General features: G+C 34.0%; 1 protein-coding gene and 1 long non-coding RNA gene across 2 annotated transcripts; one reads left to right on the top strand and one right to left on the bottom strand.

Moving 5' to 3' along the window:
- Positions 1 to 13,303: 13,303 nt before the first annotated feature.
- On the bottom strand, positions 13,304 to 17,307 carry LOC122594427 (26S proteasome regulatory subunit 6B homolog). The gene is made up of 6 exons (XM_043766884.1): positions 16,755 to 17,307; positions 14,937 to 15,167; positions 14,457 to 14,615; positions 14,156 to 14,308; positions 13,673 to 13,756; positions 13,304 to 13,585 (listed from the first exon to the last, which is right to left on the bottom strand). The coding sequence occupies exons 1-6, from the start codon at positions 17,223 to 17,225 to the stop codon at positions 13,451 to 13,453; spliced, it is 1,233 nt and encodes a 410-aa protein (XP_043622819.1). The 5' UTR covers positions 17,226 to 17,307; the 3' UTR covers positions 13,304 to 13,450.
- A 4,066-nt stretch (positions 17,308 to 21,373) lies between these two features.
- On the top strand, positions 21,374 to 22,670 carry LOC122590596. The gene is made up of 3 exons (XR_006322546.1): positions 21,374 to 21,702; positions 22,367 to 22,468; positions 22,645 to 22,670. It is a non-coding gene; the product is annotated as an uncharacterized LOC122590596 (long non-coding RNA).
- Positions 22,671 to 23,462: the final 792 nt, after the last annotated feature.

The raw sequence follows: 23,462 nt of genomic DNA, 5'->3' as shown, positions 1-23,462 counted from the left end.
GATTTTGTTTTTTAAAGGGCCGAAATGAATTTACCAACGGTGGGATCCTTGGTCACCTCTAGCCACGCTATCGCTAACGCCATTTGTTCCCCCCTTGACCAATTTATTTGATTTGGCTTTTCTCGTGGCTCTTCTAGATTCTTCTTTGCGTGAGATCGTTTCTTTCTTGTTGGAGCGGGTTCCGGGTTTGAGGTTGGGTTTCTTGAACCGTTTCAAAATTCGGTGTAGGTTGGGTCAAAAGAGGTGTTTCTGGTGGAGTCGACGTCATTCTTTGAGAATCTATACATATATATATATATTAACCAAAATACATATGTATATGTATATATATTAACTGAAAACTATATGTGTATATATATATAAACCGAAAACTATATGTATATATATATAAACCGAAATATGTATATGTAAGTGTATATATGTATCAAACATTGTTCCCGGTGATGATGGAATAGCTCCCAACCCAAAATTTTGGTACGATGAGCCAACCCATGGCGTGAATCCGGAACCCATTAAAGCACCCATATTCATGTTCGCCACCATATTGATAAAACCGGGATTATTATGAAGATTCGGGTCATTCATGTCGGGTGGCGGTGTCGTTTTTGTCGTAGGTGGTGGACGAAAATTGGGGTTGTTGTAGTATGGATACATTCTTTTTTATTATTAAAGTTGTGATATTTTTATAAAGATTTAGAGAGTAAGAATAGAGAAATTTAAAAGAGAGAAAGAAGATAGGTTGAAGTATAAAAGAATGAAGTAAAAGAAAAAAGGAGGGGTTAAAAAAGGGAAAAAAAGTCAAATGGACCGTTACCAACGTTCACAATTCCTTGAGACTTGCAATTTTCCTCTCGTCCCTTTCCTGCCGCTCTCTCCCAATTTCACCTCGAGAACGCCACCTGTGTTCATGGCGTCTCCGATGCGTTTCCAGGCATTCTCGGCCAAAAATTGCTCAAGGAACGCGTTACTCAAACTAGTCTAACTAGTTCTTAGCGAAAAGTACACTTGTTTGCCAAAAAGAATCAACTTTTCATGTTCTATATATGCTGAATTTTGATCAACACCAGGTAAGCCTAGAGGTGCAAGAAAAAACCGATTAACCGACCGACCCGACCCGATTTGTAACCGGTAACCGAAACCGGTTAGTAACCGGAATAGTAAAAACCGATTATAGGTAACCAGAAACTGTCGTTTACTAACTGATTACTCTTTTTAAAACCAAAACCGATTATTGACTGGTTAACCTATAACCAGTTAATCACATATTATATATATATCATATTATATACATAGACTGATATATAACCGGAAAGATTACACCATCAGATGAATTCGTAAGCTTTCAATATATCTATACTATATATAGATTAATGCTTCTTTCATCAGGTCCAACATCAATATTTGGTTGTTTTTGAGATTTTGGGATGATGAATTTTGTTTTGTGTTTAGAAAATGATGTTTATTTGAAATATGGGTTTTTTGGAATACAGGTTTGTAGCTCAGACTTGTCGAAAATAATTGTTTTTCCCCATTGTTCACCACTTTCATAATATTATAATGGGTGGTTAAAAAACCCCGAATAGGTTCCATGGTATCGTTTAACCAGTTATTATTAATCGAAATCGGTTAGATAGGTTCCAGTTTTAAAACCTAGAAACCGGTTATTAACCGGTACAAGTTGACCGTAACCGGTTAGTACCGTTTCAAAAAATAACCAAAACCGGTTATTAAACTTAATAATTGAAATCGGTTAATCGCTTTTTGTACCTCTAGGTAAGCCATTAAGATGAGACATCAAGTGACTTAAATATCATGAAGGTCATGAGTTTGAGTCTTACATGAAATAAATAATGGGATTTAATTTCCATGTAAGCCTAAGAGGTTTTTCTTTCTTCCTTTAGTGTTGGAATTTGGTGAAGATGATGATTACGCATAACGCCATGTGAGTAGTCCACGTGGACATGTTTATGGTGTAGCTTGCCGCATTGCATTGATAGTTAATGGAAATCTAGCGTTAAAAAGTAACGAAATTACCTTTATTTAAAGTTTTTAAATCCCAAATATTTTAATGGGAAAATCAAATATATTGTTTACCGTATAAAAATTTGGTGCAGTTGGGTTGTAAATGAAAGGGTTAATTTTAAAATTATTAAAATATATAAAGTTCAAAATGGTAATTTCACTTGATCTCTCTACTACTGCATCCATCAACGTTATATATGATTTCTCCTACTTCAATAATAAGTCAAAACCTAAATAGGTTCTCCCAATTAAGATTTTTAAATAAATAAATTGCTTTTTTATGAAAATTTCCTTAAAATAAAATATAAGATTTTCATGGAAACTAACTTAATAATTGGAGGTTGTATTATCGTCTTATAAATAGTAGGTCACAAATGGTTAAGGTTGGCATTTAGGGGCAAGGGTGCGGTCGGCACATTTAATCGGCTCCTTCAATATGCAAACATCTACTTATTTGCTTCATTGCACCCTATGTATCGGCAAGCATCGGCACGTTCAATCGGCTCATTCAATACAATCGGTCACATTCGGCCGATGCATGTGAACGTTGGGAGCTTCTTTGTTACCATTTTTTTTTCTAGTCAATGTGACCGTTTAAAGTTAAAATAATTTTACAAAACTTACCGCTCATCTTAACAGCTATAAATACGTTTTAGTTTTCATTTTTTCTCACATGCATATCTTTTCTTCTTTCATACTTCTACATTAGCACTTCAAATCTTTCGTTTATATTTATCAAATGATTCTCACAAACAAAATAACATCACGAAAATATCGAGCATCAAAAAATCAACGACCATTTCGCCTACCGAAAAGCGTCCAACAATAATATGATATGGGCGGTTGATCAACTAAAACCCCCAATGACAACGTCTCTGATGATTTCTCCATGGAAGTCGGGATGGGCCAATTTAGACTTCTTAGATCCGAGCCGGCGCTCATGTTTCTTGATGATGATGAAGAAGAAGTGCAACCCGACAACGAGGCATATGATGATGTGCGAGACACCTCCAGTGAAGAGGTAGAGGCGCCACCTCCGACTGCTCGTGGAAAGGCGAAGATGAAGAATTGCTGTTATTTACATATCTCCATGGATCGGATTCTTCCATCGACGACCAACAAAGATACGAATCATTTTGGAATAGGGTCCTTATACACTACAATAGCCAACAAAAAAATCATCAACGAACGTACCATCAAGTCAACACAAAGTGGAAGATAATGCAACCGAAGTTGGCCGAGTTTACCGGTATTTACAATACGATGGTTAATATTGCTTCTTTTCGTTTTATGATATATATATATATATGTATGTATATGGTAGAGATCCAGAGAGAAGGTTCTTAAGGAGAGAAAGAAGAGAAGGTTCATTTTTTTTATTTTATTTTTTAGCTTGTTTTTTTTTTATTTTTTTCTTTCTTTTTTTAATTAAATCAACCCATCAAAAAAAATTTTTAAAAAAAAATAAAAATTTCTAACCCGAGTTAGTGAGTTATACATGTAAGGGTACGGTACGGGTTTCGCCCTTAAGGATATTAATAATGGGTAGTTGGTGGGAGTGATAGGTTATAGGAGGTGATCGGTGATGGGGTGATCTACCTAATAGGATTCGCCCTTAGCTATCATGGATTCGCCAAAGACTGGGAGGCTTCGCCTATAGCTTATTGGCTACACTCTTTGAAAAAATATTATTTTTAAATTTTTTAAAAATATTTTGTATGGAATTAGTTAATTAAAGAGAGAATAAAAAAAGTGAAAAAAAGAAAAAAATTCAAAAAAACAAGCTAAAAAAGAAAAATCAAAAGCGAATCTTCTCTCCTTAAGGTGCCCTTCTCATTTGATCTCTATCCTATATATATATATATATATATATATATATATATATATATTTTAGGACCAATTTTAGGACATGCGTTTTTTGTAACTTACACACCATCATGATCATCTCCGACCACCACCATTATTTTTCGGTCATCGCGTCGCCGGAAAGTCTTAGTATTATTACAAAAAAGTCTTGTATATCGTAATAGATGATGATGGTGGTGTATAAGTTATAAAAAACACATGTCCTAATTGGTCCTAAAATAAGAGGTGGTCCTAAAATAACCCACCCATATATATATATATATATATATATAAGGGTGGTTAGATTAGGGATTCCTTATTTTAGGGACTGTTAGGGACTCGATCTAGGCCGTCCATTTTCATCGGATCTAATCACCACTGATCATCTCCGACGACATCTCCGGCCATATTCATCTCCGGCGACATCTCCGGCGAGACTTACACATGTTTAAGTACAACTTACACATGTTTTAAGTACAATTTTTTTTAGGTAGATCACCCATCACCGGTCACCTCTATGACCTATCACCCTCTATGACTTATCACACTATGACCCATCACCCTTAATGACCTATCACCCCCACCAACTTTGGTTTATGAATATCTTTAAGGGTGAAGCCCGCTCTGAACCATAATTTTTATTTAACTTACACATGTGTAAGTTGTACTTACACATGTGTAAGTCGCACTTACACATGTGTAAGTCGCACTGGAGATGTCGTCAGAGACGAATATGGCCGGAAATGTCGCCGAATCTGATTAGTGGTGATTAGATCTGATGATAATGGACGGTCTAGATCGAGTCCCTAACAGTCCTTAAAATAAGGAGTTCCTAATCTAACCCATATATATATATATATGTGTGTGTGAGTGTGTGTGTATAAACTGAAAAAAAAAAGGATCCTTATTTTGAGAACCCATTTTTTAAGAACTTTGAGAACTCTTAAATTATGTATTAGATTACATGTTTTTTTTGTTCATTCACATGTGAAATGTTATAAAAATATATGTTGCAGAAGAAAGTTTTTTCAAAACCTTATATATACCCGTTGGATCACATGTGAACGAGAACGTGAACATATTTATTCACATGTGATCCAATACATAATTTGAGAGTTCTCATGTTTCTTGCAAAAATAAATGGTTCTCAAAATAAGTAAAGTCTATATATATATATATAGCAAAAAGATAAAATGAGAACCAAGAAAAGGTCGAGAACCATGAGAACCAGCTTTTAATTAAAAGTCAAATGGATAGAATGGTAATTTGATAAATATGTTGGTAATTATAAAAGAAAAAATTCAAAGCATCATCTCTTCCAGTTATGCTTAAGTGTTTAGTATATCACATATATAATTTCCTTATTCAATCTGTACTACTTATGAAGACTTAATAATAATAACATAATGTGTTTAATGAGAATCGACACATATGTACTATAGTCTGTAAGACACATATGTTCAGGAAGCCAAATAAAACATGTGTTCAATACATCGACATACTAAATGCCTCCAGGAAATCAACAAACAACCCCACAATAACATAATTGATAGTATAGCTTAAAAACCCAATCACATAGATGATATTATAGTCTTAAAAACCATCAACATCGAGACGGATACATGATAACATAGGCTTTAAACAAAAACACTTAATATAACTTATGTTTAAATTCTGCCGTTAGAAAAAAACCCTATGTTTAAATATACTAATACCATAGATAACTTAACCAAGTTCACATCTTGTCTTTGGCAGCTTGTAAAATCATTTCCTGGGAGACATTGTATTATGATAATAATAGTTTAAGTGCGCACTTCTTTGGCAATTTGGCCAACTTTGTTTTCCGACTTTTCCCTTCAACATCCAGTCCACAATCCCACTTTGCACCAGCCTCTCCCATGTACGTTTCCATGTGCCTCATCACGAAAACCCCACACTCGACTTTATTTTTTGTTGTTTGCCAATTCATTTCAAGGATAATCGGAACTCCATTCACAACTCTTTCCCATTTGACATTTCCTACGCTCTTGAGATACTCCACAAAAACATTGCTTTACAATTTTAAATTCCCAATTTTCCATCGGTATATAACAGATTGAATTACGCAATAGACTCAAAACACTTTTTCAACTAAACATTCCAAAAGTTTTTAGTTCATTACTAGTAGCCTTATGTGTTGTGCATTTTTTTTGGTCATTTTTGTTATTTCCTTATGATTATCTATAACATCTATTTCTCCATGCTTAAAATCATAAACTACCAAATAGTAACGATATCCTGCTAATAGTCGGGAAAACACTTGCATTTAACCAACTTGCATACGTTATAAACAGTCAAAACGTTTAGTTCATGTACAACTTTCACACATATGATTATTGTTTATAATGTTTCGTATCATAGCAAATTCATTAAGTTTCATGTGAACCTTGTTGCCCTTCACCACGTCACGGATTTTTGAGGTGAAGACTTGTACATGTTGCCCATCGTCCATCTTCTTTTCACAAAATATATCCTTCTATTAATTATACCATATTGTTTAATTATTGTATACATATGTTTAAACATATATACAAATAACAATATATGAAGTTTATTAGTTCACTGTACGTACCAAGGTTGTCGGGTAGCAAACGACGAATCTCAGCTACTTTTGTATTCTTCAATCTTTAATAGTGCAGCCCAACTAGTCAACACATGCTCGGCAATCATAAAGTTTGGTACCAAACTTTTAAAATGATAACGTAGTGTTGTGTCCCCACGTCGTGTTTGAAATAGAAGATCACTGTAGACATTTAAACCACCCAAATTATGATATAATTCACCGTTTTTAGATTTTTCTAAATCATTCAAACATATCTACAGTGAGACACATATGTTCAGGAAGTCAAAAAATGTGTGTTCAGGAAGCCAAATGATTTTTTCAAATCATGGACACACATGTACTATAAAAACTTGTGTTATACCTAATTACTATCATATAGCCATAAAGAAAAGGTTATTAAGAAGCTTACGTATCTTTCCCCACATTTGCTTCCAAATGACGCCGCACCTTGGTTTCATTTGCCGTCATTCGTTTCTCAACATTAACCACCCGATCCCAGTATGGTGACCTACATGTGGCCGCATTCTTTGTGGCGTGCCTCCTTCCTGCTCCTTCGATACTGACCCTTTTATCTTGCCTCGCTTATACATAAACAGCCATATATAGTCGTGACACACGTGTTTTTACTACGTAAAAGATTGAGCTCCGGTTGATTAAATTCGTTAAAATGGTAATTACACTTATCTCCTTTACTAGCCTTCTAAACTTAAACGACTTATAAATGTTGCATTTTTACACACGAATTTTCTCTATATCGTAGTAGTCTCTTAAACCATAAAACATGTGTATCTGATTACATTAAGGTATTGGTTACATCCGTACACATGTGCCCAACCTTACATACAAAGTCATTAAACAACAAAATTGTACATTGACCTTTTATTCCTTATCATACAAAGCCTAACAACTTTTACATCCAACATGAACCACATTACAAAACACACTGCATCTTACCACACACGTGTACCCATTTTATTATGAACAACCACAAAATTAGAAAAGGGTATGTGTCTCTCCCAACAAATAATTAACCACAAACATGTGTTAACACTATCCAGAAACATGTGACCTAATTAACGAAAAAAACAAAAAAAAAACATTAGAAATACTGGATGTACTTTCATCGAATCACCTGTTAAATCAAGAGCCGTTTCCATCTTATTGATGTATATGCTAAACGATGTCGCCATCCTTACCCTGTCACTCCTTCTGACTGATCAAAAAATCTAATATTAACTGAACACACATATGCCACAAACACAATTATTCCACAATAAAAAGGAAAAAGAAAAGAAAGGAAAAGAACGCGAAAAAAAATTAGGGTATGCAAACAAATTAGGGATAAAAAATACCTTTTTATTCATCATTATATCATATGCAAAACCTACTATTTATACAATCAATTGATATCGGATTCTTAGTTGAACACGCATACACCACGGCTTTTTAGCTTCATCGTTGATTTTGTGTTTCTTGGATTGAATCAAATCTTCATAAAAAGGTTGTAGAGGGAGTGAGTTTTCGGGGTGTGTTTTTCTCTCGTGATGGAACACAAATGAGATTTTTTATTTTAATTTTTGTTTTATTTGATTTCAGGCTTTTTTTAATTCCACTTTTACCCTTCCAGCGTGTTTCTTTACAATTCCTGTTACACATATTAACAAAAATACCATTAAGTATTATCAACCATTGATTTATATGATCTAAAGGATTAAATTAGTTCTCATGGTTCTCGACCTTTTATTAGTTCTCATAATAATAATTGCACTATATATATATATATATATGTTGTTTTCATGTGTTTAGAAACATGGTTGGGCTAGCGGTGCCGATGAAAGCTATATCTTAAGACAATCTTTGGAAGAGTGGGCGAAGCGACACAAAATAAGGGATTTCGACATCTTTAAGTTTGAGAAGTTGTGAGGGAACATGATAAGTTCTTGTATGTTCCACTAGTGGGTGGTATGGGTGGTATTTCCACCGAGCCTAATACTCTAACAGCCAGCACCCCTCGCACCGGTGATACTAGCGGGAGTGAGAAAAGGTTTCAAACCGATGAGTCAAGCCGCTAGACCCGAGTTCCCGATTTGAATGAGAACTCAATGCCATCGCTTGATTCGGTTGAAGAGTATAGGGAGGTGAATATGGCACACAAAGAAGAAAAGAGGCTCGGTCGGCAAATGAGAATGGTCGCCCTTGAAGAACGTGAGAAGCTTGCGTGGGATTCACTAGCATCCCAACTCGAATGGCAACGACAAAAGACGATGGATCAAGACATCCATATCTTTTCGCAACCTCACGATCAATTAGTCAATCCCGTTCGTAGCATAGTTCTGCAACGCAAATGCGACATCGCCGACAAATACGGGTGGCCTCATGACGGGTTGAATTAGTTTGTTTTTCTATTTTGTAGTTGTATTGTTTTTTTATTTCTAGTTGTAATGTTTTTAATTTTTATTTGTATTGTGTTTTTAAATTTAATGAAAGTTTAAAGTTTATTTGGTAATTTATAATTTGGCAAGAATTGACAACTTTTGGCACTACACCATAACAATTGGCAAAAACACGTGGCTTTCTGATTGGTCGGAAAAGAGCCAAAAACAAGCCAAAGTGTGTGATTATGCTAAAATTATACATATTTTATTAAGCGCTATCTAGTCTTTTTAATGAATATTTACACGCATTTGATCATGAATCAATGTATTTTAGATACTTATTATTTGCATAAGTGTTTTGTAGGCAAAAATAAAGATTAAACAATAATTGGGGAAGAAACGGATCAAAAACAAGTCAAACGGAGAAGAAAGTCAAAGCTGCACTAAAAGACAAAATAGCAAAGACCTTGTTAGAGGTTGACCTCGACAGAGGGTTTTTACCTCGTTTGAGGGACGTGCAGATTCAAGTTTTTGAGTTTAATTTTCTCGTCGTTTACGCATGATTTGACGACACTACACTCAATGGAGTTGTTGAAGAATAACATTATTGTTCCTAATGGGGAACATGCTACCCCATCAATAATGTCATGGCGACGAGGCTCGTTTGCTTTCCGTGGCTATAAAACAAAGACGTGTATGAAGATAAAGAGTGCGCACCGGGGATCCAAAGTTACTTACAACTCCCATTTCTCTTCAGTTTCTGCACCAAAACCAGTATCCTTCACAACCCACAAAACAAGTTTACGTGACCGTAACTCCCTTACCAAGTTACCATTAACATACGCAAGTTTTCGGTTTCGTCTCGGTTGCACATCACAAACACAAACATCTCTAATTTTACTTTCAATCACAAATAATTCCTAGACACCGCCAAAACAATTACCCAAAGTCTCTTAAAGTTTCGTTGAGCCATATTCAAGTTACCATTAACGACCGTGAAGCTTTCGACTTTGTTTAAACTCTTGTTCTCAAAACACCAACACCTCAAATCACTTTGTTACTATATTATTAATCATTGGAAGTGTGTTGTAATGTCCATAAGGTTACTTTGTTAATTCTTGTGCATCCGCTTACAACAAGTTTACGAAAGTAAACATGGTTCCATTTGTATGATAATTCTACGTCAAAGTTGTGTTACAATAGTTGTTACATATTTGATTTTGATAATTCTATTCCCATGAAAAGTATCATGAAGTTTTGTTACAGTTTGTTAATGCGCATGTAAGCATGCGTGTTGTTTTCTCGCAAGGTTTTTGAAATAGTCTACGGATTGATTATTAAGGTTTCTAGTTGATTCAAGTAGTTAGATAACTAGACTGGGATTTAGTCTAATTGTGTTAAGAACATGAAGTATTATTAGTTGCAACAATAGCTATTTTAAGTGACATAAAATAGTTAGTTTGATGCATAGTTCTAAAGGTTAAGCTTATAAAAGAAATTCATATCGAAGTTGAAGAAAAAACATGAGACTAGTTCTTATGTTGACTTTCAAAAGTATAAATTACAAAGGTAAGTGATCTTCAATCCAGGATTCCTACAATCCAAAAATGTTAGTTTCTACATATTTAGTTTGAATAATTGGATCCATGACAACCCAATTATAAAATAGATTTTGTGTAGAAGCTAAAAGTCAAAGGTTCCAAATGGTTTAAGAAATGCTAAAAAGAATTTCTAAAATTCAATGGCATTATTAAATTAAACCAGTTTAATTATTGTAATTGTTTTCAAATGGATCAGAAGTAGTTGATAAGCAACGTGACAACTCGGTCACAAAACTCCCACTTTTCTAGATTTAATATAATACTTTTATTAAGATTGATAAACTAACGTTTTCCTTGTGTTCGATCCTAGACTTACTGGTAACTATATTATAAACAACAAGGTATACTGCCTATGTGTAATAGTCTAGATATTGGCATAGCCTAGTTTTATAAATTTAAAACTTGGTTGATTTTCATGAGCAAAAAGATTACATAAAAGTAAAGCAAAAATTACACATCAGTGTGGCTCTAGACCTTTGCCCCTTAGCCCTCTGGCTTTCGAATAATATTTTTCGTTGTTAATTAAACATGATATGGTAATACATGGGTAATGATATATATGCCTAAACATAAACCTAAAAACATACATAATACATTTTATGAATGACACATGGATACCACTGATTCTCTTTCTTAATCTACACTTTTAATCATGCCACATGTCAACCATAGAAATTTAGACACATCTTTAGGTTTTGTAATACATATCTAAAACTACAATAAAGTTGATTCAACTTTACCCATAAAGTTGGATCAACTTTAGATGATTCTAATCCAAAATAAAATAATTATAGATATTTTAGCTTCTATGTTAGAAATAAGTGTTTTCATTCTTGTTATCAATTTTAATATACTTATTGTTAGATATATTTCGTTGTTTTTGGTATTAAATTTATTCTAATAAATTTAAATAATCTATTTTCAATATATAGTTCCCAAAAGTAATGTCTTTCAAGACGACGCCTGATCAACCTATCTCATTACAAAATAAAAATAAAAGCTTAACAATAATTAAGTTAAGTATAGGCACAAACCCGACTTTTAACGGCTATCATTGAGTTTGGATCATAAACTTCTATTATATACGAGTATGGTACCCGACTACCCGCGCAATGCGACGGCAGTAGTGGGGAATGGGGTCTGATTTATTAGGGATTTTGAGTAGTTACGTAAAGAAAAATAAAGTATTTCAAAGACAGAAATATTTAATAAAAGGGAGGAGAGATTTGCTTTATTTGGGAGTAGAGATGAGATAGGTAGGTTGCAAGAGATGTAGAATATCCAAGGGCAATTTGGGGTTTTAAAGGTAGAATTTCCTAAATTATAAAAGACCTTTTTGTGTTATTAGATAATATAGATATTAGGAGTTTAGGACCTCATTCTCATACCTACACAGTACCTCTTGAAATTTCAACAAATCAAGATTACGGCCCTGATTGCGAACATATTATCTTTGCTTTAATGTATCTGTAATTACGGCCCTGTCATGATATTATTGGTGCATGTAATTGGTGACCAATGTTTTGTTGGTTTACGCTATAATTATAATGGTAACTGATTTTGTTGGTCGTTAAAAAAAAATTATATGTATATACTATCTTATAAGCAAAATATAGATAGTAAGGTACTTTCAAAATCAAAACATTATTTACGCACAAAATTACCCTAAAAACATGTATAGTAACTTAAAATCATAGAAAGATCAGGTATTAGAGAATAGACTACAACACGTCTAGTGGATTCACATGATAAAGAAAGAAAATGACGGATTGACAGATAGAACAACAAAAGAAAGGGAGAAAATATAACCCATGCAAATGTTGTCATGATATATATTTATATAAAAAAAAACTATACTTTTTCTTTTTTGTCTATTTGTCCTCTATTATGTTTTGTTACTTTGATCTTGACCCTTGCAGACTTCACCCACAAGAACTTGGGGACCCATCATGAAAAGTCGATTGAAAGTCAAGAGTTAAGGATTTTACTTATTTATTTGCAATTTTTTCTTTTTAAAACATTCTAAAGAACCCTTCAGCCTTGGATCTAATATATGAAATAACTCATCAACTTATAGGTAAGTAGATTATAATCGTATGATGGATAATTTGTAAAACTTGCAAGACATTGTTTTGGATGACCTTAAATTTGCTCAAAGTGTCTAACTCAAAAATACGAGTAATGTTTATCAAGGTGGTTTAGTACTGGTTAGGCACTTTTAGGCATATCATATTTTCTCACAAGAGATTTTAAATTCTAAACCTTCCGAAGTAAACATATTAGGACAGTCACAAAACTAGGCCGTATATTATCTGAATCAAAAGACTCCCATCCCCGAATTACCCAAACCAAAACAATATTACGGAGTATTTGTTTATCTACCCTTCGAACTTTGGCGACATAACCCATATAATGACAAAAAGGTCAATTAAGAGATCACATTGGTTAAGCTAAAGCACTTAAACAAACACACTTGATGCATCATTTATTAAAAGATTTCAAATTATATTTGTAACTTTAGAAAATTATAATTACAATCCCATTTAACAGATTAATGGATTGACAGATATAAAACTTAAGCCCGCTTATATTCAGTAAGGTCTGGCTGTATCGATCTTAACATAGGAAGTTGAAGGTCTTCTAAGGCAGCTTAGCTTTCTCTTTCAGAAAAAAAAGGTCAAATCCAAGACAAAAGACAAATCTTGAATGCATAACTATTATTGATGTTAATTAATTGGGACACATGGTGTATGTATTGACTGGATTCCAATTTCTCAAAAAGCTTAAAAGTTAGTCTCCTTTTTGCAGAGATTCGATATATAGATAACAAATCACATACATTAAGACATGGTCCACTAGTCCAGCCCATTCATTCAAATTAAACATCATTTGGAATCAAGTCATCAACTTCTAACAAGATTACTAATTTCCAATGTTAGTAACAAACAAAGGTCTCTTGACACAGATCAAAACTATTTGAAACTGCGTGCCATTGACTCGATAGATTACTTGTAGAAATCAAAGTCAGTGTCGGGCTTCTTTACGTTGGTCCTGTAACCCTTCTCGAAATCCTTGGGAAGAATAACATACCTATTCTTGCGTACTGCGTGCATGCCCGCTTCTTGACATACTGCTGTTATCTGTAGGGAAATAAACATAAAGGATCAAATAACGCAAAGACATGGGACCAGTAGATATCGTAGAAACTAGAAACACAGAAAAGTTACCTCAGCAGCACTGATCTTGTCGGGTCGAGAAACATAATCTTCCAAGTCAACTTCATCACTCAGATTCATTTTAGCAGTGCAAACCTAGACAACAATACTCATCTTAGGACCACTTTACAATGACACATTTACAGATCAAAAATAAGCTGTAATAGGAGGTGGCAATTTTTGACCCATTTAATATAAAACATGTTGATTCAGGTAATGGGCAAAAGAACACTATCAATAATAAAGTAACTGGGTCAAAAAGGCTAAAGTGTACTTTAATTCATAAAACCTCCTAAACCATATTTAAAAAGGCAAACTGAATCTAATGGACACACGAATTATCTGTAAGAGTTTTAAAACGACAGAGTTTTTCATGTCATCCAAGCCTATTTTGACCTGCTCATAAAGTAGCCCATTAGGCCATTATGATGAAGTATATAACCCACCCATTTAGCCACCTCTAAGCAACAGGTTAGAACAGGAATTTGTAATGACCTGAAAAACAAGCCTCTTTTGGCGTCTATCAGGCAAAGGAAACTCGATTTTGCGATCAAGCCTGCCAGGACGAAGAAGTGCAGGATCCAAAGTATCAGCTCGGTTAGTTGCCATTATAACCTTCACATTCACCGTTTGGTCAAACCCATCCATCTGCAAAAATACAAAATCATGACTTCGTAAAATTCATAGACCAAGATACTAATTTGGAAAGTTTACACCATAGAACAGAACCACTAAATCAAAATCATATATCGAACCCAAAATTGCTTGAAAATGGTTCCTTGTTTCTTTTGCTTACCTGATTTAGTAGTTCCATTAGAATTCGCTGCACTTCTCTATCAGCTCCAGTCTGAGCATCAAACCTAGCAGTAGCTATCGAATCTACTTCATCAATAAATATGATTGCAGGTGCGTTTTCTTTGGCAAGGCGGAAGACATCACGTACCATTCTTGGTCCCTGCAATCAACAAAGTAATTACAAACTTAATAAATACGAGTAGAATACATCTTCGCCTATTTGCCACCTCTAGTTGTCCTAGTGTATCATATTGTGTAGTAAGTACCAAATTTTTAATTTTTGTTTTTTCATTTACGGTATCCCTTACAGAAACTTGATAAATAGCATATTTAGAAGCATCGTACGGGTTCAAATAATTTCTAGAGTTTATTAGTACTAAATTGTGGCAGTTCATCAGTAGTATGCAACTCTTTGGCTTAACATAATAGAGGAAGTTCTTACAAGCGAGTAAAACAGCTTATAAAAGAATAAAATTCATACCTCGCCCAAATACTTCTGAACGAATTCTGAGCCCACTACTCTAATAAACGCAGCAGTAGTATGGTTCGCCACAGCTTTTGCAAGCATAGTTTTTCCAGTTCCAGGTGGACCATAGAGCAAAACACCACGAGGAGGGTTTATTCCTATTTGTTTGTACAATTCAGGATTAGTCAAAGGTAGCTCCACAGCTTCACGTATTTCCTGCTTTTGAATGTCACAGCCTCCAATATCCTACCAAAATTTCAAATCAATGAGTGTCAGTAACTTGATTGTTACCACAAAGATGTTAACAGTATATAGTTGCTAGATCTTCAGGTTAAAGTTTGAAAGTCATATCTAAAAGTATGCTGTTTGCTAATAACTTGGAAACTTGAATGGGTCAAAAGAAGCAAAAGATTTGTGACCAAATATCAGATATAGACATTCCGGCCCAGACTTCATGTTTGAAAGAGGGATTAAAAACTGGACAAAAACTCATGCCTAACATCGAATTTGACAAAGAAGTTGAGCCATGAAAATAACTAGTGAACACTTGATGACATGAATAGAATAGTAGTTCTAGGTCATACATTACTTGTGATTCAATTTCATCATCAACCCTCCCAGCGGATCTCCCCTTCCGCAGCAAAACATAGTTTTTTTTTTAAAAGCCAGTCAAGCATCGATTTTTTAGGAACACCGGACCATATAATGGACCAGCCCAAGCACAACAACCCGGCCCACTAGAGGTTCAGGGGAGCTAAACTACTTATCACTCCAGAGAGTCGAACTCAAGACCTATGGGAAAAACCATAGATGCATCTAATGCTCCCGCAAGTAAGCTGCCTTTCTTTAGGCAAGTAATGACACGGCATAACGACTTCCAAAATTAATGTCATGTTTCCACTAGCCTACAAACAAAATTTTCTAGATAATGAATTACACTCCTAATTATATGGCCTAGCTAGGCAACAAGAGTCTTATAGATATGTCTTTACACTTGGTCAATATTGCCAAGGCTACTAACATCATCTTTTAGGCAAGTGTTTTAACACTTGCAATCTATCGGTCCCTTTGTTCATTGGAGTATTACTCAGATAGTCAGATACATGTTCTACAGCTACAATCAAAGAGTTATAATATAAGTTATAACCAAATGAATTATTGTACATGCAATCTGCCAACTACGATCAATTACACTACTACAGAATCGCCGATTTCCCACGGCCAATATCCGTGGGAAATCCGTGGGAAAGACGGATTTCCCACGGATATTGGCCGACGTTAAAAGGGGCGTGGGAAACATTTTCCCACGAATTTTCCCACGGCCAATTTATAATTCCCATGGCTTTCCCACGAGCAAATTATTCGTGGGAAAAGTTTCCCACGGATTTATCTTCCCACCGATTTCCCACGAACTTTAACTTCCCACTGATTTCCCACGCAATCTATTTCCCATAGATTTCCCACCAAAATTTATTTCTAACAGCTTTCCCACGGATTTCTATTTCTAACAGATTTCCCACAAATGTTGCTTCCACAGATTTCCCACGGATTCTTCTCACGTGGGAAAATCCGTGGGTATATCCAGATTTTCTAGTAGTGAATATGTAGAATATACTACGATCCCTCTAACTCTTCATTCTTACGCTCATAAAGATAGTTTAGTCTCATGTTGCAATTGCAACTTAGGTGATGAAAGAATTATACGAACATATCAGTTATTAAGAATATGCATGTTTCCAACACAATTAAAAACCATTATATAAACACAACCCTAGTCCTAAAAAACAAAAACAAAAAGAGAAAAATTTTCTTAAATAATTAAAAAAAACTCACAGAATAAGTAACATCAGGCTTCTCAGACTGACTAAGCAACGAAATACTGGAATCGGCATCAGGGGGCAAGACTTCAACAAGAGCATGACTATGTCTATGTAAAGCAACAGAAGCAGAAGGTTTCAACATCTCCCTATTCACATTAGGCGATATCCTAACGACATAATTTGACCCAGTAGTGGACCCCACAATGCCATAATCACCATCAATCATCCCCAAAAAGTGACCCATAACAAGAGGGACAGCCTGAATACGTTTGATCTCTTCATGGGCATGTAAGAGCTCGCGTCTGAGGTTTAACTGTTCGTCTTTGACGTAAGTTTCTTTGATTTCGATGAACTCGATTAGGCGTTGGAGGGTTTTGAGGAAGGTGTAAGGATCGTCATCTGGTATCGGGTCGTGGTTTATTGGGTCGGTGATGGCTGGTTCTGGTATGGGTTTTGGGTCTATCATCATTGTTGCTGCTGCCATTGTTTTTGGGAAGAAGAGTAACGATGAACGTGTGTGTGTATATATGTATCTGTGTGTCGAAAGAGAAGGTAGGGTGGGTTTCTTGGAGATTACTTCACCCGCGAAAGTGGATTCGGGGACAAGTGGGTTAACGATGATTATATAAATAATAGTCTTAATACCCGTATGATATTCGGATTGATCATATATATTATATGATTACCATACATTTTTGATTTATATAATGGTAGCCAATATAACATAACATTATCTTTTAATAGTCTAAGATTAAATTCAAATTTACATAGATGTTATCTAAAATTCCGATGATAATCTAACATGGTAGGTACATAGTTATCGACTAGGTATTTTTTACTCGACTTGAAATCTAGTTTTTACTCGTGAATCAAAACGTGACTCGAATCGTAAGAGTCAGGATATTTGATAATAAATAATTTTATAATTATATATAAGATTTTATTATAAAAATATAATATTATACTGATATATTATGCTAAAAATAGTAAACATTATTAAAATAAAAACAAATTTGAAAACATATAAAAGAGTTATGTTTATAAAAAATAAAAATAAACTAAAAATAAAAAAAATTATTTGTGTGACTCGTGACTCGGAGTATGACTCATACCGACTCACAAAACAAAATACGAGTCATGCTACAAGTCTGGAGCAAAACGAGTCATCCACCGAGTCGTCTCGTTGTCACTTGATTTTGACTCAACTCTTATGAGTCGACTCGTTACTCATACGAGTTTGAAAACTATGAGTAGGTAGGTTCTAAATATGAATAAGTTAATTGAATTGATAAGTTATAACTTTAAATTATTTAAGTTGGTAATTAGAAACATTACGAATGGAAGATAATGGAGGTTTTTTTACGATGTTTATTATTAATATTAATATTTAGGCAACTTGATAATTATCACCCCTTTCATATTAAAGGAGACATCCAAAGTGACATCACTTTGTTGTGTTGTCAAGCAAACAATCCTTCAACATTGGAAGTATGATGTCAAGTGCTAGGTATTTTATGGTGTATTTAGTGTGCGAGGGGCATGTTTGGGAGGGGGAATAAGGCAGGTGTTCAAGTAAGGTGTTTGGCGGGAGTATGGTTGCTAGGTGTCAAGGTGGCAGGGTGTTTGGGAGGGGGAGGCAGGTTGTAGTACATGATGTGTGTTAGAGAAGGTGTAAAAATGGGCGGGTCTTTTAAATTTTGAAAGTAGAAAGAAATAGGGTGAAGGACTGGAGGGAAAATAGAGAGAGAATGAATAAAAGATTAGATAGTGGTCTGTTTTTTTATTTCATTTTCTACTCAGGCCTTTTCTCTCTTTCTTAAAAACACACATTCTATATCTATATAATTTTTCTCATCTTATCTTGATCTTGTTTCTAGTAAAGAAATTGGGTTTATAAAATTATGTGTAGTTAATTGATTTGAACACGGTTAACAAAAAATACAAATGAAATTTCAATGTTCTCTTCATCTTTAACATGTCCGGTTCTAGATAACCGGAATAGTCACCGGCGGTGGGTTTTAAATATATACGTATATGTATATATGAGTGTGTGTGTGTGTGTGTAATGAATACGGCGGAAGAGGGTGGCCTAAAATGATATTATTCAGCAGTAGATGATGAAAAGGTAATATTCAAAAGGTTTTTCTTTTTTTAAAAGTATTCTTTTTTTATCAAGTTTTTCATTTTTATCTAATCATAGGTAGTTTATTTGTCATTTTTGGAGTGGATTTTTGTTTAAAAAAAGGTTGTGATTGTTACAATTCGTAAGTTCCGCCTCCATATTTGTGATTTAGGTGATTACTAATATAAAGAAATAAAATTTTGGTGATGCATATAAAGTGCTCGATGAAATGTCTAAATGAAATTTGTGGTCGTTTTTAAATTTATACAAGTTATATTCTTGAAAAAGACATGTATATCTATGTTTATGTGTTTGTGTGTGTGTGTATCTTTAGGGTTCTGATCTTAATAGAGGAGGAAGCCTGAGAAACTTACAGGTAGACACAATACAACATGTTTTTCAGTTCTATATTTTTCAGAAGTAATATGCAAGAGTTATATGCTTACAGTTTCTCCTCATTATTTCAGAGTGACTTGGAAGGAGGGTTTGATAATAGGGCTTAGAGAAATGGCATTTCAAGGTATGACTCGTGCTAAATATTGGTGAAGAACACAAGGAGGCTTGAACCAATTGGTTAAACTTTACATCAATGAGGTAATGTGACTACTGCAAGTATACTACTATTTTTTTTATGGTTATTCTAACTTGAAATTACTTGATTTAGGTTTTTTCTTGGAAATTATATTGTTATAAAGTTGAAAACTTACGTTATTTTTACATGTTTTGAGATAATTATTGTGTAGTTGATTGGAAACAAAAGCCTGGTCACTCTCCGACCGGTAGATGGCAAACAACTTCCGGCACGTCCTATTACCAGAAGTAGCCGAAAACAAGAAGGTATAATAACCTATATTTGTTCTTCAAACTTTCTTGAATAAAAATTCTTTGTTATTCAAATATTTGTTGATTAGAATATGGTTTTTCATTGTTATGTAAAATTCGGATTAAAAGATCAATCTTGGAAACCTATATTTGTTATTCAAACTTTCTTGAATAAAAAGATTGAAGATTGTTAATATCTAACATTCTTAATTGTATTTTTAGTGGGAATACCGAATAAAGATTGTTAAAGATTGTATTTTTACATTCTTGATTGTATTTTTACTTGCAACAATATAATTGAGGGAATGAATGTTGATTTTTAGGCTATCCTAAGGTCTTGTAGTTGGTGCAGTCGTGTATTAGATCTGTCAAGAAAGAAATATGAGCCATTTTCAAGGAAAGGTGAAGGTAAAATTATTAAAGAAGTGGTAGAGCTTGAGACTAATGTGATTAGATATAAAACCTTTTAAGTCTTCCAAAGAGGCTGCAAATATATGGAAGTATAACTTGGAAAAGGGTTTTGGAGTAGAGGACAGTAATGCAGGTGTGAAATAATGTGTGTTTTTGACATTAGTCGTTAAGAAAAATGTTGTGTTATTCAGTGGCTATGTTGACTGTTTAATGCTAATAATTTCTTAGGATTTAGGAATGGCTGGAAAAAGTTGGAGAAAATTCTTATTTATATTTTAAGTAGTGCACTGTGTAGGGTATAATAGAGTGATGGTTTGGTGCAGACATGCAGTAGATGTATATCCAATATTAGGTACATATTAATAGTTGGAATGTTGGATGATGAATTGTTTTAATATGGGAGAAGAGTATGTAGAGGATGAGGCAGGGCTTAAAAAAATGCGTAAGGCAGTATGCTTAGTTTGTGGTCTTTGGATTCAAGCTTATGATAAGGTGTGTAGAGCTCGATATTGGGCTATTGTAAGTCAAAACCTTTAATAACTACCGATTTTAATTAAAGAAATGAATCTAATCGAGAAAACTTAGTACCTTCAGGAATTTTATGTGATGAGAATGAGTAAAAAGGATATAGGCCTATAGTTGTATGAAGTAGTATGACTTTAACTTATATATTCCTTAAAAGCGTTACTAATACTATTTAATTTATTGTTGGTTTTCTATATGAGTTGTTCAATGCCTTTTCTCAGTGGCGGTTGTTGCTGCTGCTGCTGCTGCTGCTGCTGCTGATGATGATGATGATGATGATGATGATGATGATGATGATGATGATGATGATGATGATGATGATGAAAAAAGAAAGAAAAATCATACTAACTATGAACAAATGCAACCTAATATCAAGGTATTTATGTTTATATATTAACTTAATTTTTGTTTCTTAACCTGATGTTTCGTTAATGACATGGTTCGTGTATTTGTCGAGGGGCTGATGCATTTGAAGGGGCAATCGAGATTATTTATATTAACATATGCAGCCTAATATCAAGCTGCTGGATTGAAGGCCAGCTTGGTTTGGACCAAGTCAGATTGAGAACTACAACTGTATGTGTCTTGGTTTGCAGGTATATGCTTTTGTTTTTACTATAATGGATGGTGCTCTGGTTTAAGTTTGGTTTGGTAATAGACTAGGAATGAGTTGGGTATGGGCTGTGTTTTTTGGTGTTTTTGTTAAGATATTAGACAAGTAGTGATAGTGATATTTTGGATAATAAGATTTCTTGAAAAGTTGAAGGTAGTCATTTGTTTAAAACTTGGGTCTGTGCAAATGTAGCAGTTTTTGAGCACAATGAATGGTCAAACGAAGGATTTTAGCTCAAAAACCCATGTGGAAAATGTACTTCGTTTTTAGTTGAGCATTGTGAAATATGATATCTAACAAACATATAATATTCTTTTATATTATGTTGTTTATTTCATCTTTTGAGCGGTCTCTATATGATCATGTTTTCAACCGTTGAGCACTCGGTGGATGTTCTCTATCGTAATGCAATTCAAAGAAAAATGGATACCGAAGTGGGATAGGGTTTAGCCAGGCAGATGCATTCAGGTTAGTCGTTTAATTTTTCACATAATGTGGTATGTCAACAAGGGTTTAGCCAGATTGACCTTGAATCTTAAATCTGATAGAACGTCATACGGTGTAATTGGTGTGTGTTTATGTTTATATAAAAATTAGTATAAGTACATTTCGTGTAATAAAATGGGCGGGATTTAAATTTGAGCGACCCTTTCAAAATTGAAAGGGGTAAAGATAAACCTTAGGTATTTAGAACTAAATCAGAGTATTTCGAAGTTGCATTAGATGAGGAATTGAAGGTGTTCATTCCATTGGAGTGAAGAAAAAAGAAGATTGTATGAGAGTCGTGCAAAGTTAAAGTTTTTGTGTTACTTATAAAAGATGAGTGATTATAAAGGCACAATGTTTTTGTAAGTTCATGATTTTGAGTCTGGAACATACTGTGATTTGTATCATTATAAATGGGTATATAATTCAGCTGGACTGCTATACTCAAATAACTCATGCCCTGTGTTGTCACAGATGCAGAACTGCCAAAGAAATGGTAAAACTCGACAAGAACTATGAGATTTATCAATTAGCACAGATGAAATCTGGAATTTATTTCAATATTTTAGCATGTATGCCTGAATTACATTTTTGGGTTTAAAAGGGATAACTTGTCATCTTAAGCTCTAACTTTTTTCTTTTGCAGCTATTTCGAGTTCAAAAGAGGCGGCCTCCATCAGCAAACAAAGACTTGAAAGGAATGATGAAGACTATTAAGATTCGAGACATTGAGGTTAAATATTGGTTGGTATAATTCAATTTCCTTCAAAGTATTTAAGAATGCAGTGTATTTCGGATATTTCTTGCTTGATGGAACTCAGCTGGATGGATCTTGATGTATTTCTTTGCAAATTGTTAATGAGTAATGATGTTCATTTGTATTAATTGAATTTGTTGGTTGTCTCATGGTCATGGAAGCTGCAGCCATTATGGCAAGCTTTTTAATGGGCAAATATGGAGCCCATTATGAGGAGCATGGAACTACCTGAAACAAGGATGATGCAAGTAAGAAACAGCTTTAAATGTTAATGTGATACTCAGTAAATGCTATTGGGCTTTATGTTATATTAATTGTTGTTTGGTATATATGATATTTGTGACATAGTTGAATATGCTATTGTGCAATCTATAAAGGAAGAGCTTGCATCTGCAAAAAGAAGAGCTGAATAAGAACATGCTGTACACAATGCAATGCTACTAAGATGGTTCTTTTTAAAACATTACATAAGCTACTTTTGCACGTGTCTTTTTTGTAGTTGTACTTTTAGTTTTTGTAGATTATCTATAGTTATAGTTTACATAAAACATTATATTTTTTTCTCAAATTTAATTTTATATTAATTTACTAAAAACGATTTTTATAAACTTACCTATTTCATTACTTTCACATTATATATAGCTAATATATTTTAGTGTTAACTTTCGTTGTTTTAAAATCGATCCGCGGTTTCCCGCGGGATAAAAATCTAGTTTGTCTTTTAAACTTGATATTAAAAGACACGTGTCAATAAAATAATGCGCCACATGTTATTTAAATAATACTTCAATCCTGTTATAGTATATTGGTAGATAGTTAGAGCTTCGTTTAGGACTTAGTTTCGTAATTAGTTTAATTCTAAGTATATATCATAATAGTCTTCAGGCTCGTCCAATGGATGGATAGTCTTAAAATATATTAATCAAAGCTAAAAACTGGAATTCAAGTATATTCAATCTCTATGACTAATATCACAATTTAATCA

Source organism: Erigeron canadensis, chromosome 3 (genome assembly GCF_010389155.1).
Source record: "Erigeron canadensis isolate Cc75 chromosome 3, C_canadensis_v1, whole genome shotgun sequence".
In the NCBI taxonomy this organism is placed as follows: domain Eukaryota; kingdom Viridiplantae; phylum Streptophyta; class Magnoliopsida; order Asterales; family Asteraceae; genus Erigeron; species Erigeron canadensis.
Note: the sequence above shows the minus strand (reverse complement) of the source record. Positions and strands in the feature narration are given on the sequence as shown.

What these genes read in the sequence shown, in the direction of transcription:
- LOC122594427 (XM_043766884.1), bottom strand. Translation starts at nt 17,225, where the DNA reads ATGGCAGCAGCAACAATGATGATAGACCCAAAACCCATACCAGAACCA. An exon ending in AGCCTGATGTTACTTATTCT is followed by an intron (nt 15,168 to 16,754) that starts GTGAGTTTTTTT and finishes AAATTTTGGTAG; the next exon opens with GATATTGGAGGCTGTGACAT. An exon ending in TAATGGAACTACTAAATCAG is followed by an intron (nt 14,309 to 14,456) that starts GTAAGCAAAAGA and finishes GTATTTTTGCAG; the next exon opens with ATGGATGGGTTTGACCAAAC.